Source organism: Tursiops truncatus, chromosome 11, assembly GCF_011762595.2.
Source record: "Tursiops truncatus isolate mTurTru1 chromosome 11, mTurTru1.mat.Y, whole genome shotgun sequence".
NCBI lineage: Eukaryota > Metazoa > Chordata > Mammalia > Artiodactyla > Delphinidae > Tursiops > Tursiops truncatus.
The window spans coordinates 5,740,619-5,760,402 of record NC_047044.1 but is presented as its reverse complement, the minus strand read 5'-3'; the positions used below and the strand labels follow the sequence as shown (position 1 = coordinate 5,760,402).

General features: G+C 48.1%; 1 protein-coding gene across 1 annotated transcript in view; it reads left to right on the top strand.

Moving 5' to 3' along the window:
- MPPED1 (metallophosphoesterase domain containing 1) overlaps nt 1-7,742 on the top strand; it is a 66,691-nt gene extending 58,949 nt beyond the window's left edge. Inside the window, exons 4-6 of the mRNA XM_033865888.2 lie at nt 134-249; nt 2,923-3,036; nt 5,368-7,742. Coding sequence (XP_033721779.1) covers nt 134-249; nt 2,923-3,036; nt 5,368-5,486 — 349 coding nt within the window. The 3' untranslated portion in view covers nt 5,487-7,742. The remainder of the gene's footprint in view (nt 1-133; nt 250-2,922; nt 3,037-5,367) is intronic.
- The last annotated feature ends 12,042 nt before the right edge of the window (nt 7,743-19,784 follow it).

The following is a 19,784-nucleotide window of genomic DNA, read 5'->3' as shown; positions in this document are numbered from 1 at the left end:
CTTTCCCTGGACGGGAGGTTCTGGGCATCTGGCCAGCCCTGATGGCCGTTTGGCACTATGGCCTGCTTCTCCTGCCATGTCATTGCCCCCACTCTCGGTGGCCCTCTCTGACCCACGTGCTCTCCTCCCACAGGCAGCCCTGGTTTTACGGCTGGGGTTTTAACCTCCCGCGAGGCCAAGCGCTGCTCGAGAAGTGGAACCTCATTCCCGAAGGTGTAGACGTCCTGGTAACCCACGGACCGCCACTGGGTAAGACTCAGCCGGCCCCGCCTCGGCTGGCCGGCCCCGCGCACGCCTGCTCCTGCTGGGGGAGGACGCAGGGGGTGTGGGTGCTGGCAGCGGGGGCGGAGCTGGGCCTGTCGACGGGAGCTGCGGACGGGCTCTGTTCTGAGTCCAGCTCGCTGGGGCACCAGGGACAGGTCACCCCGTCGTGGCTCTTATTTCCTGAGCACCGACTGTGTGCCGGGGGCTCGGTGTGTCACCTCACAGCCGCGTGGTGAGGTCAGATCAGCTGCCCCTTTTATACACGTGGTACCTTGGAGCTCGGGGAGGTCAAAAGGCAGGCTGGGCCCTTGACACTCCAGACCTGAGTCCTGGGGGCTGAATACCACCAAGGTCACTCTCACCGGGCCCATCCCGTGCACCCCCCCACCTCACCGGGCCCCATCCCGTGCACCCCCCCCACCTCACCGGGCCCATCCCGTGCACCCCCCCACCTCACCGGGCCCCATCCCGTGCACCCCCCCACCTCACCGGGCCCCATCCCGTGCACCCCCCCGCCCCATCAGACCACGCATCCCACAGTCCCCAGGGCCTGTGGTTCCACCGCCAGCAGCTTTCCTCCCCGGCCCCTCGGCCCCACTCTGGCCAAGCTGATGTCACTGCTCGCCTGGTCTCGGCGTTAGCCTGCCGTCTGCCACCCAGGCCCCTTTCTCAGTCCCCCCCCCCCTTTCCTCACACCCTGCTTCCTGTCCCTCAGCTCGTCCCTTTGATTCTGCCCCAAACTGCATTCCAGCTCCTTTCTCTCCTCTCCACCACTGCTGTCCCCACCTCGTCCGTGCCAGTGTCTTGTGTCTCTTTGATGACCAATGTGGTCTCCTCACTGGTCCCCCAGCTCTGAGTCTTGCCCCACCCAGTCCACTCTCCTCACGTCAGTAGGAGGGAATTCTCTGAATGGTCCGTTGTACCATGCCATCCCTCTATAACCCTCTGTGACTCCCTCAGTCCTTAGAATGAAGCCCAACTCCCAGCAGTCCTGCCCAGACCCGCCTCTCCCCCCACCAGTGCCTCCACCAGACCTGTCATCACTCCCTTGGTGTTTGGGGCTGGGCTGGGCCGGGCCATGCGGGACCTGGAGCCAACCCGATGCAGTGCTTGCCTTGAAGGCTCCAAGATGCCGGGCAGAGGGATACCGAACGGCCAAGCCCAGTGGGACACAGTCAAGGATGAGGGAAGCCTGAGACAGAGATCGTCAGAGGGGGCCTGCAGAGGCTGACAGAAAGGGTGGTCTCAGCATCGGGTCTGGGAGAGGCGGGGAGGGAGGTGGGTGCGGGCAGGGCGTCCCCGGTGGGAAGGGCTGTCAGGTGAGGCCCAGTGCAGCTCCAGAGTCATTCGCTCAGACACCTGTTCAGGGAGAAGCTGCCCTGAGCACCTGCTGTGTGCCAGACGCCCAGCCAGAGCCCTTGGCGCCTCCCTCCACCCTCACAAAGGGCTGAAATGAAGGCTTTCTTACCCCCATTTCCAAACGGAGGGAGCCCCGAGGCCCAGGGCCCTGACGTGGTTTAGGCGTGACACGTGGCTTCTAGTGAGGCTCTGAGGCAGGTTTTTTTGCTTCCTCCCTCCCTCCCTCTCTCCCTCTCCTCCTTCCCCCCTTTCTACCCCTCCATCCACTCCTCCAACAGCATCTTCTGGGATCCCGCTCTCTGGATGCCTCACCACGCCTGCTTCACACACAACACACAGCTCCTGTTTCGGGGGCGCCTGTGTGCTCAGCCCAGCCCGTTGTTGGATGAATTGTTGAATGTGGCACAGAGAGGTTAAGTGACTTGTCCAAGGTCACACAGCCAGTAGGTAGCAGAGCCCAAGTGTCTGCTCCAAGCCCGTCCCCTGCCTACTCCCCGCCTCTCCCCTCTTCTTCCTCCTCTTCCTTCTTGTTTCTCTCCCTCTCTCCCTCCTTCTTTCTCTCTCTCAGCTCTAAGTCAGGTCCATTGCAGCCTGTCAGATTCTTTGAGTGGCAGGATTCCTCTTCCCCTTCCCAGCGGTTGTAGAAACCTGTTTCTCCCGCCTGAGCAGAGAGGGGCTGAGATGAACCGTAGTTGTATGCTTGGAGTAATCAGTCATTCTCCTGTGGTTTGTGTAGCCGTGTGAGGAGAATAAGCCACCATATGGGATGGCTCCGGGAGGCTGGCGGCGTGAGCAGACCCAGACACGGCCCACGTGCTCGAGGCTGCAGTGGATGAAGAAGTTCATTTTCATGATTTTGCGATGTGTGTTTAGAAAGTTTCCAACATGGAAATCCTGCTCCCGTGGTCCGCTCTGCTGCCACCTGCTGGGGTGGCCTTGGGCCTCCACTGTCCCTCTCCGGCCTCAGTTTGCTTCTCTCTGCAATGGGTGGATGCCAGTCTTGAGACCACTTTGAGCATGAATGGTCTGGGGGGCTCACAGCTGTCGAGACTGCTCCCTCCCCATCGTGCCTGGCCTACTCGGGCTTTTATACGTGGGCTCTCCGTGCCGCCCTGCAGGGGAGGAGAAGGGGAAGCAGGGGAGGATGAGGCTGCAAGGCCCCAGGCAGTGCAAGCTGGAGCCAGGCTTTCCTCCCGGAGGCTGAGGCAGGGCAGGGTGGGTCCAGGGCCACTGTGTCTCTGAGATTGCAGAGCTGCGGCCTGGGCCCCGTCATCACCCTCCTGCTGTCTCCCCTGCCAGGCTTCCTGGACTGGGTCCCCAAGAAGATGCAGCGGGTGGGCTGCGTGGAGCTGCTCAACACGGTGCAAAGGCGCGTCCAGCCGCGGCTGCATGTCTTCGGCCACATCCATGAAGGTCAGCGGGGGTGGGGGCCTTACCTGCAGGGGGGCGGGGCGCCTCATTGGCCCTTCAGGGGGGCTGTCTCACCTCCCTTGAACCCAGTCACCTCCCCCCTGACCAGAGGGAAATAGCCCATTTCCTACATACACTTCGTAAATGCCTATCCCCGTGTCGGCTGTCAGTTAGCTGTTGCCGAAATGTTTTATCATAGGAAGATGGAAGAAAAGTCTAGCAAGACTTAGAAATAAGTTTTACTTCCTTGGAGCCCTGCAGCTCTGCTGTGCCTCCTCCGCCCTGGGAAGTCTTCGGAGATGGCTGGGGGCTTTTTGGAGGAGGGGACATTTGGATGTGACACGGAGGAGGTGTTCGAGTTGGGGGCGCCCTGGGAGCTCCTTACAGGACAGGTGGCCCGTCTTGTTGCTCACATCCCTACGGCCTGGCATGCAGTAGGTGCTTAATGGATGGGGAGGGCTGCCTGCCTGCCCAAGGGGCTTTATTGGCATCTCCCCCCCGCCACCGCCCCCCACACACAGACAGCCGTGAGGTTCTGCCTTCTGTCCTGGGGGCAGGACCCCTTGCTGTGTCCACATCACCTGGGGAGAGTGGGCAGGGTGGCCGTGAAGGTGACCGGTGATGTCGGCTCCAGCCGTGACTGCCCCGGCCTGTCACTGCACAGGGCTCACCTCGTGAGACCTCAGGCTTCCTCACTGGAGTCTGATTTCACCAGTTTGCTCCTTTTGAACCATTATCCCACCTGTCCAAGGCTTCCTGGTCCCATTGTCCCCTGCCAGGAAGCACATGGTTTTCCCCCAAGCTTGTCTCCTGGCCTCCTGAACCTCTGTCTGCTTTGGGCCAGGGCCCCTGGGACTCACATGGCTTGGTCCACATCCGATCACTTTCCTCTGCATCGCGCTGTCAGGGGCAGGCGTGATCAGACCTCTCCAGCCCCAGGGAGCTCACAGACTCCTGGGCAACAGATGAGCCATCAAAGGCAGACTCTGAAAGGTCGTGGGAGAGATGGACAGCTCTTGTGCTGTGGGATAATAGTAACGGCTGTCATTTTCTGTAGACCTACTGTGGGCGTGTAGTGCCCTCAGATGCAAGGTTGTGTGTGATCCAAACCACACCCCTGCATGATTGTACAAGAGAAATGCAGGCTCCAAAGGATGGGTAGCCTGCACAGAGGAGGGGAAGTGTCCCTTTTGGTTTGGAGGTGAGCTGAGCTCAAGGTTGAGGAGGATTCTGACCAGTAGATGTGGTGGGAAGAGGGTATGTTTGGGGACAGAGGTGAGGAGAAGAAAGTACATGACAACGATGGTGGGGATGATAATGATGGTTACAATGATGGTAGTGATGATGGAGATGGTGATGATGACGGTGGTGATAATGACAATGATGGTAATGATGATGGTGATGGTGATAATCATGGTGATGGTGATGGTGATGATGGAGGTGGTGATGATGGTGATGTTGGAGGTGGTGATGATGATAATGGTAGTGATGATGGCGATGATGAGATGGTGATAGTGACAATGATGGTAATGATCATGATAATGGTGGTGATGATAATGGTGATGATGGTGATGGTGATGATAGAGGTGGTGATGGTGATAATCATGGTGATGGTGATGATGATAATGGTGGTGATGATGGTGATGATGGAGGTGGTGATCATGGTGATGATGGAGGTGGTGATGGTGATGGTGGTGATGATAGTGATGGTGATGATGGTGATGATGATGATGGAGGTGGTGATGAAAATGGTGGTGATGATGGTGATGATGGAGGTGGTGATGGTGATAATCATGGTGATGGTGATGATGATAATGGTGGTGATGATGGTGATGGTGATGATGGAGGTGGTGATGATGGTGATGATGGAGGTGGTGATGGTGATGATGGAGGTGGTGATGAAAATGGTGGTGATGATGGTGATGGTGATGATGGAGGTGGTGACGATGGAGGTGGTGATGATAATGGTGGTGATGATGAGATGGTGATAGTGACGATGATAGTAATGATCATGGTGATGATGGTGTACGGTGGTGATGATGGTGATGGTGATGATGTCAATGATGGTGTCTCACCATGTGCTTTCCAGGCACTGGGCCGAGCCTGTGAATTATTATCTCATTTGCTGCTCACAGCAGGCTTGGGAGGAGCATCTGTCATCGTCACCATTTATAGATGAAGAGCCTGTACTGGATGGTTTCAGTAGCTCGCCCCAGACATCTTCAGCCCCTTGTGGCTGAGTTCCCTCTGACTACCACACTCACCAGACCACCCTCACTGCCCTGGGTCCTGGTGTCACCTCTCAGCCCTGACAGCCGTGTGCTTACTTTCTAGGGTACGGAGTCATGGCGGATGGGACAACCACCTATGTGAACGCATCTGTGTGCACCGTGAACTACCAGCCCGTGAACCCACCCATAGTCATTGACCTCCCCACACCCCGGAACTCCTGACTGCCCCCACGGCCCCAGCGCTTCCCACCCGCATCAGCTACGTACACCTAGCTGAGAGCACGGACCTCCTACCCCCCTTCCTTTCATGCAGACAGCCCGTCCGGCTGCGGGGACCAGCCCAGCAGGCGGGCTGAGGCCTTGGAATGAAGAAAATCACCCCTGACTCTTCAGCCTTCTGTCATTTGGAGTCAGGACCCTGCAGGTCCGTCAGGGGTTCTGTGCTCATCGCTGATTTCTGCGTGTCCCTTCCGTGTGTTCCTTGTTAAAGGACCTGCTACGCTCGTGGCCCTGTCCTGCTTGGGAAGTGACTGAATCTTCATCCTTCTCCGTTGGACACCCTCGTGGGTTTGGGAAGCCGCTGCTCTTGGACAGATCCTGGGAGTTCTGGCACAAAGTCTCCTTCTCACCGAGGGTCTGTGTGGCTGCAAGCCTCAGGGCTCGGGGGTGGGAGGGTGTGTCGTAGCCTGAGTGCAGGCGGCCCTTCCGCTCCGTCCAGGCATCCAAGGGAACGATCAGGGACGTCTCAGGAATCGGGCCGCACCTGGCCGGGCCGACCAGCCCTTTGCTTCACTGATCCCCCGTTTTCTTCCTGTGGGCATTTTTGCTGATGTAAACTGTGGCCTGAGCATCCTGGGCACCCGCTCGGAGCCTGGACTTGGGGGGTTGTTTCTACGGAATGAGCCTGATGAGGGCCCAGGGCCAGCTGGAGGGTTCCCAAGTCCTGGATGCCCCTGGTCCCCTGGGGACTGCGCTGCTCTGCAGAACTCAGAAGGCTGAGGGCTCTGCGGGCCGAGGCTGCCCTGCCCCCTGTACGCGCCCATATGGGTGTGGACACACACACACACACACACACACACACACACACACACGTGTGCTCACGCCCCCCTTCTTAATTTAATAAAGTGGACCCCGTGGTTCTCATCGCCCTCGACTGGGTCCTGTACCCCAGTGGGATATCCCTCGCCCCTCGGATTTTGGCTGCCGTGCCCACAGCCGAGGGAGGCTAAATGGTTCACAGTCGGGCTGCCATGTCCCTGGGTGCCAGCCGGCGGCCCCCACGGGAAGCTGGCACAGAGACAGAGATGGGCTTCGGTTCCGGCAGCTCCACCCAGGGCGGGCTTCTTTTTCTTCTTTAAATTAGGAGTGGGGGGTTGGGCTGTCTCTGATGGACAGAGAACCAGCAGGGCCTCGTTGGGGTGAGGCCAGTGAGGCAGGATTAGCACGTGCAGGGTCAAATTCTGCCTTTATTTAAAATGTGGATATTTTGTTCATCATAGATTTTTTTTCCTGCATTAATTTTGATTTTTAAAAACATTGCATTAAAATAGTATCATTTATCTCCATCTATGAGCTTTTTGGCGCCCCTTAAGTTGTACACCTGAGAGGAGGGCCCTGCTCACCTCCCCTTAGTCCCAGGCCTGGGACCAGCATTTAATGAGCCCTTTGCAGATATGATCTCATTTCCAGCAGTCTTGCAAGGTGGGTACTGCTGTCCTCCTTTTGGAGATGAGGAGATTGAGATCAGAGAGGTGAGGTAACCTGCCTGAGGGTGCACAGCTCAAAAGAGGCAGAGGCAGGATTTGAACCTTGGTCTCTGGCTTCACAGCCCCTGCTTTCCCACCACTCAAAGCTCCTGCCCTACAAGGCAATGCACGGTCCAAGGCTCTTTTTTTATTAAGGGTCCTATTCAGCACCTGTCTGGTTCATTTCTCATGGAGAGCCCCTGGAGTCTTGGAGGACCCTGTTCTCTGTGCCCAGGATCCCAGGAGACCATGATTCCTTCCCTACTCAAGTGGGGCTCCCCATGGGGCGAGGGGCACCATCCGGGGAGCCCAGTAGCAGCACCACGTTGGCCGAGGCCGGCTTTGCTCCGCAGGGTGCAGGGTTTCAGGAATCCTTTTTGGCCCAAGTGGTTCCTGGTAGCCGGGGATGTTTACAGGGTCTCTGGGGACACCTCTGACGCACGGCATGTGTGTGAATGCGTGGGGGGAGAGGACTCCAGGCCCTTTCAGTAACCTCTACTGAATTTCTATGCGGACCAAGAACTATAAACTTAAAAAAAAAATGTTTTTTTTCCTAAGGTACCTTCAGAATATGGTGTATTTTTATGTGGAAAATAAAAGTTATGAAGGCAGCTGTTACTTTAAAAGAAAATTCATTAAAAGTCCTTGAGGTATGAAAGATGATGGCATGCTCCTCAATCATTTCGGCATAACTTGATTGTGGCTGTAATTTTTTTGTCAAGCATGTCAGACAATAAAGTCTTTGTAAAAAGAAAGAGAAGTCCTCCGGGTGCCTCTTCCTCTGTGTCTCCGGGTGTCATGTGGGGCATGTAGGGGAGGAGTGGCGTCCTCCTGGCCAAGTCCTGAGTCCTGGACTGAGTTCAGAGGCCAAAGACCTTCCGTGTGCCAATAACTGGCATCCTTCTGCTTGCTCCAGCTTCCCTCAGGGGTGGTTGGCACGTGCAGTTCTGTGCCTTGTTGTGTTCAAATTGCTGGAGCACCTCGTCCCCCCAAAACAGAATATCTCGAAATGGCCTTAGCTCTGGCCTCTTCTCGGAGCAGCAAGTTCCAATCCAGCCCTTGTCCAACTAAAGGTCCTGGTGTTGCCCAAGAAAAATACTGGCAGGTGTAACAACTCCAGTTCCAAAGCTCCCTGTGCTGTAGCGGTTCGGCCATTTTCATCCATCCATCAACCCATCGATCTATCCACTCATCCATCTACCCAACTGTTCACTTACCCATTGATCAATCTGTTGATCCGTCCATCCATCCAACCACCATCCCTCCAGCCACCATCCATCCATCCATCCACTCACCCACCCATCCAGCCAGCCCACAAACATTCACTGAGCACCTCTCCTGGACCTGGCTTGGAACAGGGATGTGGCAGTGGTGGTAGTGATAGATTTAGGAGGTAGGGGCGTGGGGAGACAAGGATGGTAATGGGTGTTGGCTGCCCATCATGGAGGAGGCACATGGGGCAGGAAGAACAGGTTGGAGGAAGGGTGTTGAATTCTGTTTGGGATTCATGAGCTGGAGGTGCCCTTGGGATATGCAGGGGGAGGTATCCAGTGGCCGGGGACGGGGGGCGGGGGTGATAAATGGGCCTGCAGGGGAGGAGCCTCTCTGGAGACCTATATTTGTGGGTCATAACCAGAGCCATGGGGCTGGGGGAGCAGGCTGAGGGAGGCTGTGATGGCGTCAGCCCTCAATGACCCTCTCCTGTCCTCAGACTGGCCCACCTGTAATACGCCCTTCCAAAGAGTTCCCCTCCACCAGAGCCTCACAGATGCCTACAACGACCGGTCCTGGGCCTTGGGTCCCCGTCCACAGCCGGTGGAGAGGAGCTGCTCTATTTGAGGCACCCCTTCTGCTACTCTAGGCCATTGTGTACCTGAGCAGGGGTCCCGGGCAGGGGCAGGGACGCACCGTGGCTGCTGCCGCCTCTAGTAGTGCTGTCACATTGCAAGCGCTGCTTAAGCGCCTGGTACCCGCTCTGCTGACAGGCGGCAGCTGCTAAGCTCTGAGCCGTGTGCTCCTGACGCCTTCAGTGTAGACGGGCTCTGATGTGTCCGGGGTTTCCACAGTGGTGCAGGTGGTTCAGCACTCTGGCCTCACTCATGCTTTACAGCCATCTTTCCCCAGGTGCCCCCGTGGCCCGATGGGACGATACAGGATGTGTCCCTGGTGACGCTCCTTTTGTCCCTGGGAGCCCGGTGGGCAAATCCAGCGAGCTGCCTCTGCTCCCTCTGCCTCCGCCCTCATGGGGAGCTCGTTCTCAGGGAGCCCAGCCCCCAGCTGCTTTTTCTTGCAGTTCAGCTTCCATGAAGCTGGGCCTTGAACCTCCACCGGGACCAAGTTGCCAGGCCTTTTTCTTCCAGGAGACCCCTGCTCCACCCTCCTGAATAAGCTAGGAGAGGTGACAAGCTCTGTGGACCCAGGCTTCATCCAGTGCTCTCCCCTAACGCCACCCACAGCTCCTAGCTGGGCCCAAACCTGCCTGGCCAGCTGGGGGTCTTGTCACGGAAGATCTTAGACCCTCCAGGGGGCCCTCAGCCCCACCCTCCCCTTGAAGGCATGGGCTGCGAAGTCTTCCAAGATGTGAGAATTAGGCCCTGCTGTCTGGAAGCTCGAGGAGTACATTGGAAGGCTCATCTGATCCCAGGAAAGAAGCTGAACCCTTCAGCTGTTACATGCTTGGGGTCCAGTGAGCGGCAGACACAGTCAGGCTTGAGGACCCCAAGGAAGATCAAACCCAGTGTGCAGGGGAGATCAGGGAAAACCTCCTGAGAGGGAGCCTGGCTGGGCCCTGAACAACAGGAAATGATTTCCCTCTTTAAAAAAAAACTTTTTATTTTGAAATAATTTTAGATTTACAAAGAGTTGTAAAGAGGGTACAGAGAGTGCCCACACACCCTTCACTCAGTTTCCCCTAATGTTAACATCTTATATTCCTATGTTACACTTACCAAAACTAAGAGATTAGCAGTGATATAAGACTATTAGATCTTCATTTGGATTTTTTAAAAATAAATTTATTTATTTATTTGGCTGAGTTGGGTCTTCGTTCCTGTGCGCGGGCAGAACTAGCTCCGGCGAGCGGGGGCTACTCTTCATTGCGGTGCGCGGGCTTCTCATTGCGGTGGCTTCTCTTGTTGCGGAGCACGGGCTCTAGGCACATGGGCTTCAGTAGTTGTGACACGTGAGCTCAGTAGTTGTGGTGCACGGGCTTAGTTGCTCCACGGCATGTGGGATCTTCCCGGCCCAGGGCTCGAACCCGTGTCCCCTGCATTGGCAGGCGGATTCTTAACCACTGCACCACCAGGGAAGCCCCTGGATCTTTTTCATTAACGTCCCGTCCACGAGACCATGTTGCATTTAATCATCGTGCTTCCTTAGCCCCCTGTGGTCGGCGATATTTTCCCCGCCTTTCCTCAATTTTCATGACCTTGAAAGTTTTGAAGAATACTGACTATTTTGTAGACCGCCCCTCAAGTTGGGTTTGTCTGATGATTTCTCGTGATTTGTCTGGGGTTATGTGTGGAGGTGATGTGTCCTTCTCGAGGCATCATATCTGGGGTAACAGGAGACCACTGCGACTTATCACTGTGGCTGTTAATCTTGATCGCATGGTTACGGGATGTCTGCCAGGTTTCTCCACCATAAAGATACCAGTTTTCCTTTTCCATACTCAGTTTGTTAGAAACGAGTCACTAGCCCAGCTCACACTCAGAAGAGGGGAATGAAGCATCCAAGAACGTGGACGCATGATAAGATCACCACAGTAATGAACACCTATTTGGGGGAGACATTCCGAGGCTATGCAAGCCTCCTAACGTTTTGCCCACTAATTTTAGCATCCATCCGTGGACCTTGCCTGAATCAATGGTTACCGTGGTGTTCTCATGATGATTTTCTATTTCTTTTTCCCTCCTACATTTATTATTTGGAATTGTTCTGTAAGGGAGATTTGTCCCTTCTCTGTCATTTATTTATTTACAGCAGCATGGGTATTCTTTAGGTTAGAATCTCATGCTAGCATTTATTTCATTGGTCAAATTGTTCTAACTTTGTCCATTTGGGAGCCCTTTCGAATTGGCTCCTGTGTTCTTTGGACATATTCCTATTTTTTTGTTTGTTCGTTTCACTCTCTTGCTTTCTGCTCCAGGCTCACCTTGTGTTTCTCTCACCCCAGTGCTAGCATCAGCCACTTCCCCATAGAGTTCTGGCCCCTTTTATTTAGAAACTAAGATCTGGATTGTAGATGGACTGGTTGCTACTCTCACTATTTCTAGACCCTCTTAGTGGCCAGAGCTAGGAAATATTTGTAGTATACTAATCCATGTATACATACACTTATCTATCCCTGCCTCTGTCCTTCCGTCCATCCATCCAGCTATCAGCTATTTATCTTAAAATAAGCATTAGTTCATACTGACAGCCTCCCCTCTGACGCTAAACCAACAATGCAGAATTTACTCTTGCCTTGCTGCCTTGCCCATTTGTAACTTTTTTCTTTGACAATCAGAGCCTGGCTCCCATATCTACAATCAGTTTAGGTATTTGTTTGACCCTAGGATACCTACAAAGCACATAGTCTCAGAACTGCAGATCTGTACCCCTGTAAGAAACATCGTTACCAACCAGAGAACAGGGTTCATGTGCAATCTTTTTGTCTTTAGCTTTACGGTCTAAACTCTGCTTTCCAAGGTTAAACTGGTCAGCTCCTTTCCCCCCACCTAATCAGTGAGGTTTTGTCATATACCTGCAATACAATTAGATCCTTTAGTCACAGTCTGCATTCCATCCTGAGACTCCCTGACACACTGATTGGCTGTTTCAAGTTTGCATACAATAGAGTTCACTCTTTGTAACGTACAGTTCTATGGGTTTTGACAAATACTTAGAGTTATGTATCTACCACACCAGTACGCTAGGGAATAGTTCCGTCACCTGAAAAATTCCTTTATTTGGCCCCTTTTTAATCACACCGTTTTCCAAAATAGCTGTATGCTTTTGTAATCCGACGGGCAGTAAATGAGTATTCCTGTTGGTCCGCATCCTCACCGGAATTTGGTATTGTCAATTTAAAAATTTTAACCAAATCTAAAAAAAGGCTACAAATGAATCTAGCTACAAAACAGAAATAGAGTTACAGATGTAGAAAATAAACTATGGTTACCTGGGGTTAAGGGGGAGGGAAGGGATAAATTGGAAGATTGGGGTTGACACATACACACTACTATATATAAAATAGGTAACTAATAAGAACCTACTGTATAGCACAGGGAACTCTACTCAATACCTGTAATGGCCTATATGGGGAAAGAATCTAAAGGACAGTGGCTATATGTATATGTATAACAGATTCACTTTGCTGTACACCTGAAACTAGCACAACATTGTAAATCAACTATACCCCACCCCCAATTTTTGTTTAATTTAAAAATTTTTAACCATTTGAGTATTGTTATATCTCATTGTGGTTTTAATTTCCATTTCCCTGATGACTAATAATGTGGAACATCTTTTTATATGTTTATTTGCCATATTTCTTTTGAGAAGCACCTGTTCAGATCTTTTGTGCAGCAGCTGTTCAGATCTTTTGTGCCCTTCTTTAAAAACTAGGTTGTTTTTTTTCTTGTTTTTGAATTTTGAAGTTCTTTAGGCACTGGATACAAGTCCTTAATTGAATACGTGATTTGCAAATCTTTTCTTCCAGTCTGTCGGTTGTCTTTTTATTCTCTTAACAGTTTCTCAGAGCAAAAGTTTTTAATTTTCATAAAGTCCGGTTTATCGATTTTTTCTTTTATAGATTGTGTTTTTGGTGTAGCACATCGACAAACCCAAGGTCATGCAGATTTTCTCTGACGTTTTCTCATAGAAGTTTTATGTTTACATTTGGGTCTATAATGCATTTTGAGTTAATTTCTGTGTAAGGTGTGAGGTATGTGACAGTTTCATGTTTTTTCAAATGGACACTATGTTTCCATGGAATTGCCTTTGCACATTTGTCAAAAATCAGTTGAGTATGTTTGTGTGGGTTTATTTCTGGTCTGTGATTTTGTCAAAATCATATTCTCCTGATTACTATAATTTTATGGGTAAATCTTGAAGTTGGGTAGTATGGGTGCTTCAATTTTGTTCTTTTTCACAGTTGTTTTGGCTAATTTAGCTCCTTTACATTTTCATATATATATATATATATATTTCTTTTCTTTTAATAGATCTTTATTGGAGTATAATTGCTTCACAATACCGTGTTAGTTTCTGGTGCACAACAAAGCGAATCAGCCGTATGCATACACGTGTCCCCATATCCCCTCCCTCTTAGCCTCCCTCCCACCCTCCCTATCCCACCCCTCTAGGTCATCAGAAAGCACCGAGCCGATCTCCCTGTGCTATGCTGCTGCTTCCCACCAGCCAACTATTTTACATTCGGTAGTGTATATATGTCAATGCTACTCTCACTTTGCCCCAGCTTCGCCCTCCCACCCCATGTCCTCAAGTCCATTTTCTATGTCTACCTCTTTATTCCTGCCTTGCAGCTAGGTTCATCAGTGCCAATTTTTTTTAGATTCCATATACATGCGTTAGCATACGGTATTTGTTTTTCTCTTTCTGACTTACTTCACTCTGTATGACAGACTTTAGGCCCATCAACCTCACTACAAATAACTCAATTTCATTTCTTTTTATGGCTGAGTAATACTCCATTGTATATATGTGCCACATCTTCTTTACCCATTCATCTGTCGATGGACATTTAGGTTGGTTCCATGTCCTGGCTATTGTAAATAGTGCTGCAATGAACATTGGGGTGCATGTGTCTTTTTGAATTATGGTTTTCTCAGGGTATATGCCCAGTAGTGGGATTGCTGGGTCATATGGTAGTTCTATTTTTAGTTTTTTAAGGCACCTCCATACTGTTTTCCATAGTGGCTGTATCAATTTACATTCCCACCAACAGTGCAAGAGGGTTCCCTTTTCTCCACACCCCTTCCAGCATTTATTGTTTCTAGCTTTTTTGATAATGGCCATTCTGACTGGTGTGAGGTGATACCTCATTGTAGTTCTGATTTGCATTTCTCTAATAATTAGTGATGTTGAGCATCTTTTCATGTGTCTCTTGGCTATTTGTTTGTCTTCCTTGGTGAAATGTCTATTTAGGTCTTCCGCCCATTTTTAAACTATATTGTTGTTTGTTTTTTTTTTTTTGATATTGAGCTCCATGAGCTGTTTGTATATTTTGGAGATTAATCCTTTGTCAGTTGCTTCATTGGAAAATATTTTCTCCCATTCTGAGGGCTGTCTTTTTTTCTTGTTTATGGTTTCCTTTGCTGTGCAAAAGCTTTTCAGTTTAATTAAGTCCCATTTGTTTATTTTTGCTTTTATTTCTGTTACTCTAGGAGGTGGGTCAAAAAAGATCTTGCTGTGGTTTATGTCAAAGAGTGTTTTTCCTATGTTTTCCTCTAAAAGTTTTATAGTGTCTGGTCTTACATTTAAGTCTTTAATCCATTTGGAGTTTATTTTTGTGTATGGTGTTAGGTAGTGTTCTAATTTCATTCTTTTACATGTAGCTGTCCAGTTTTCCCAACACCACTTATTGAAGAGGCTGTATTTCCTTCATTGTATGTTCTTGCCTCCTTTGTTGTAAATTAGGTGGCCATATGTGCATGGGTTTATCTCTGGGCATTCTATCCTGCACCATTGATCTGTATTGCTGTTTTTGTGCTGTACCATACTGTCTTGATTGCTGTAGCTTTGTAGTATAGTCTGAAGTCAGGGAGCCTTATTCCTTCAGCTCCGTTTTTCTCTCTCAATATTGCTTTTGCTATTCAGGGTCTTTTGTGTTTCCATACAGATTGTAAGACTTTTTTGTTCTAATTCTGTGAAGACTGCCATTGGTAGTTTGATAGGGATTGCAGTGACTCTGTAGATTGCTTTGGGTAGTATAGTCATTTTCACAATATTGATTCTTCCAATCCAAGAACATGGTAGATTTCTCCATCTATTTATGTCATCCTTGATTTCTTTCATCAGTGTTTTATAGTTTTCTGAGTTCAAGTCTTTAGCCTCCTTAGGCAGGTTTATTCCTAGGTATTTTATTCTTTTTGTTGCAATGGTAAATGGGAGTATTTCCTTAATTTCTTTTTCTGATTTTTCATTGTTGGTGTATACAAATGCCAGAGACTTCTATGCATTAATTTTGTATTCTACAACCCTACCAAATTCATTGATTAGTTCTAGTAGTTTTCTGGTGGCATCTTTATGATTTTCTATGTATAGTATCATGTCATCAGCAAATAGTGACATTTTTACTTCTTCTTTTCCAATTTGTATTCCTTTTATTTCTTTTTCTTCCCTGATTGCTGTGGCCAGGACTTCAAAAACTATGTTGAATAAGAGTGACCAGAGTGGACATCCTTGTCTTTTTCCTGATGCTAGTGGAAATGCTTTCAGTTTTTCACTATTGAGTATGATGCTTGCTGTGGGTTTGTCATTTATGGCCTTTATTATGTTGAGGTAGGTTCGCTTTATGCCCATTTTCTGGAGAGTTTTTATCATAAATTGGTGTTGAATTTTGTCAAAAGCTTTTTCTGTATCTATTGAGATGATCATATGGTTTTTATTCCTTAATTTGTTAATGTGGTGTATCACATTGATTGATTTGCATATATTGAAGAATCCTTGCATCCCTGGGATAAATCTCACTTGATCATGGTGTATGATCCTTTTAATGTGCTGTTGGATTCTGTTTGCTAGTATTTTCTTCAGGATTTTTGCATCTATGTTCTTCAGTGATATTGGTCTAAAATTATCTTTGTGATATCTTTTTCTGGTTTCGGTAGTGTGATGGTGGCTTTGTAGAATGAATTTGGGAGTGTTTCTCCCTCTGCAATTTTTGGAAGACTCTGAGAAGGATTGGTGTTAGCTCTTCTCTAAATGTTTGGTAGAATCTGCCTGTGAAGCCATCTGGTCCTGGACTTTTGTTTATTGGAAGATTTTAAATTACAGTTTCAATTTCATTACTTGTGATAGGTCTGTTTATATTTTCTAATTCTTCCTGGTTCAGTCTTGGAAAATTGTACCTTTCCAAGAATTTGTCCATTTCTTTGTGGTTGTCCATTTTATTGGCATATAGTTGTTTGTAGTAGTCTCTTATAATCCTTTGTATTTCTGCAGTCTCAGTTGTGATTTCTCCTCTTTCATTTCTAATTTTATTGACTTGCATCCTCTCCCTTTTTTTCTTGATGAGTCTGGCTAAGGGTTTATCAGTTTTGTTTATCTTCTCAAAGAACCAGCTTTTAGTTTTTATTGATCTTTGCTATTGTTTTCTTCATTTCTATTTCATTTATTTCTCCTCTGATCTTTATGATTTCTTTCCTTCTACTGACTTTGGGTTTTCTTTGTTCTTCTTTCTCTAGTTTTTTTAAGTGTAGGGTTAAATTGTTTATTTGAGATTTTTCTTGTTTCTTGAGGTGAGATTGAATTACTATAAACTTTCCTCTTAGAACTGCTTTTGCTGCATCCCATAGGTTTTGGGTCATTGTGTTTTCATTGTCATTTGTTTCTATGTATTTTTTATTTCTTCTTTGATTTCTTCAGTGACGTCTTGGTTATTTAGTAGCACACTCTTTAGTCTCCACGTATTTGTGTTTTTTACAGTTTTTTTTCTGTAATTGATTTCCACTCTCATAGCTTTGTGGTCAGAAAAGATGCTTGATACGATTTCAATTTTCTTAAATTTTCTGAGGCTTGATTTGTGACCCAAGATGTGATCTATCCTGGAGAATGTTCCATGTGCACTTGAGAAGAAAGTGTATTCTGCCACTTTTGGGTGGAATGTTCTATAAATATCAATTAGATCTATCTGGTCTATTGTGTCATTTAAAGCTTGTGTTTCTTTATTTATTTTCTGTTTGGATGATCTGTCCATTGGTGTAAGTGGAGTGTTAAAGTCCCCTGCTATTATTGTGTTACTGTCGAGTTCTCCTTTCATGGTTGTTAGCATTTGCCTTATGTACTGAGGTGCTGCTATGTTGGGTGCATAAACATTTATAATTGTTATATCTTCTTGGATTGATCCTTTGATCATTATGTAGCGTCACTCCTTATCTCTTGTAACAGTCTTTATTTTAAAGTCTATTTTATCTGATATGAGTATTACTACTCCAACTTTCTTTTGATTTTCATTTGCATGGAATATCTTTTTCCATCCCTTCACTTTCAGTCTGTATGTGTCCCTAGATCTGAAGTGGGTCTCTTGTAGACAGCATATATATGGGTCTTGTTTTTGTATCCATTCAGCCAGTCTGTGTTTTTTGGTTGGGGCACTTAATCCATTTACATTCAAGGTTATTATCAATATGTATGTTCCTATTACCATTTTCTTAATTGTTTTGGGTTTGTTTTGGTGGATCTTTTTTTTCTCTTGTGTTTCCCTGCTTAGAGAAGTTTCTTTAGCATTTATTGTAAAACTGGTTTGGTGGTGCTGAATTCTCTTAGCTTTTGTTTGTCTGAAAAACTTTTGACTTCTCCATTGGATCTGAATGAGATCCTTGCTGGGTAGAGTAATCTTGGTTGTAGGTTTTTCTCTTTCATCACTTTAAGTATATCCTGCCACTGCCTTCTGGCCTGTAGAGTTTCCACTGAAAAATCAGCTGATAACCTTATGGGATTCCTTTGTATGTTATTTTTGTTTTTCCCTTGCTGCTTTTAATAATTTTTCTTTGAATTTAATATTTGTTAGTTTGATTAATGTGTGTCTTGGTGTGTTTTTTCTAGGGTTTATCCTGTATGGGACTCTCTGTGCTTCCTGGACTTGGGTGACCATTTCCTTTCCCATGTTAGGGAAGTTTTCAACTATAATCTCTTCAAATACTTTCTCAGACCCTTTCATTTTCTCTTCTTCTTCTGGGACCCCTATAATTCGAATGTTGGTGTGTTTAGTGTTGTCCCAGAGGTCTCTGAGATTGTCTTCAGTTCTTTTCATTCTTTTTTCTTTATTCTGCTCCTTGGCAGTTATTTCCACCATTTTGTCTTCCAGCTCACTTATTCGTTCTTCTGCCTCCATTATTCTGTTATTGATTCCTTCTAGTGTATTTTTCATTTCAGTTATTGTGCTGTTCATCTCTGTTTGTTTGTTCTTTAGTTCTTCCAGATCTTTGTTAAACATTTCTTGTATTTTCTCAATCCGTGCTTCCATTCTATTTCTGAGATTCTGGATCATCTTTACTATCATTACTCTGAATTATTTTTCAGGTAGATTGCCTATTTCCTCTTCATTTATTTGGTCTTGTAGGTTTTTACCTTGCTCCTTCATCTGTGATATATTTTTTTGCCATCTTATTTATTTATTTTTATGAGTGGGATTGTGTTCCTATTTTACTGTTTGTTTGGCCTGAGGCTTCCAACACTGGAGTTTGTAGGCTGTTGGGTAGAGCTGGGTCTTGGTGTTGAGGTGAGGAACTCTGTGAGACCTCACTCCAATGAATATTCCCTGGGGTCTGAGATTCTCTGTTAGTCCAATGGTTCAGACTCGGAGCTCCCATCACAGGAGCTTCCGCCCAAACCCATGCTTGCAAATCAAGATCCCACAAGCCACGTGGGGTGGCAAAAAAAAAAAAAAACAATAAAAATTTAAAAATAATATTAGACTAGGAAACTAACAGATATGTTAGAAAGAATGTAAAAATAAAAACATACATGAATCAACAACCGGAAGGTACATCAGTACCACAACAGTAAAAATGAGGAAGAGGGAAAAGGGAAAAAAAAAAAAAAAAGGAGGGGGGGAAAAGACCTTGGCTGTGGAGGCAGGGTCTAAGCAAGGGTGAGGTTTGGGCAGTGGGCAGGGCCAATGCTCAGGACCCACAGGGCTGGAAAAGGCCCTAGGGGCTGTGGGGGGTGGTGCTTAGACTCAAGGAACAGAAGGGGCCCAGGTGTGCCCCCCACCCCTGGTCTCAGAGGGCAGAGCACCTCACCTGGGAGCCCAGCAGGCTTCCCGTGTCCAAATGGGCGGGGCAATCGCCCTCTGCTTCTCTCCTGCTCCTCCTGCAGGGCCCCTCCCACAGGGCTCCTCCCACCTGTCTCCTCTGATCTCCCCAGTCTCCCTCCTATGCCCCCAGGACCCACACAGCCTGGAGGGGGCTTGGAGGGCAGGGGATCGGGGCCTGGGAGCTCAGCAGGCTACCCATGCCCGAGTGGGCAGGACAATGGCCCTCTGCTCCTCTCGTGCTCTTCCTGGAGAGTCCCTCCCACCTGCCTCTCCTGATCTCCCCGGCCTCAGGGGTGCCAATGTTCTCTGGCCTCCACTTCTCCTCCCCCCTTGGTCCCCCTACATCCTACCCGCTCACTATGGGGTTCCTCCCATCTACTTGGGGGTTAGAGTCCCCACTAGCAGCCAGCAGGCACCCTAGTTGTGAGGAGACTAACTCCTCGTCTTCCCACACCGCCATCTTGACTCCGTCCCGCATATATATTTTTGGATTGACTTGACGTATAAATCTTGCTGAGATTTTGATTGGGATTGCATAGGATCTATAGATCAAACTGGAAAGAAGAGAGATTTTAACAACACTGAGTCTCACAATTCATGAAAACCATTTATCTCTCCATTTATTTAGATTTTTGATTTCCTTCATTTATGTTTTGCAGTTTTCATCATACAGATCCTATATACATTTTGTTAGATTTTTATCTAAGTACTTAATGGGGGGATATTATAAATAGTACTGTTTTTTAAACTTCATGTTTTGATTGTTCACTGTGGGTACATAGGCATATAATTAAC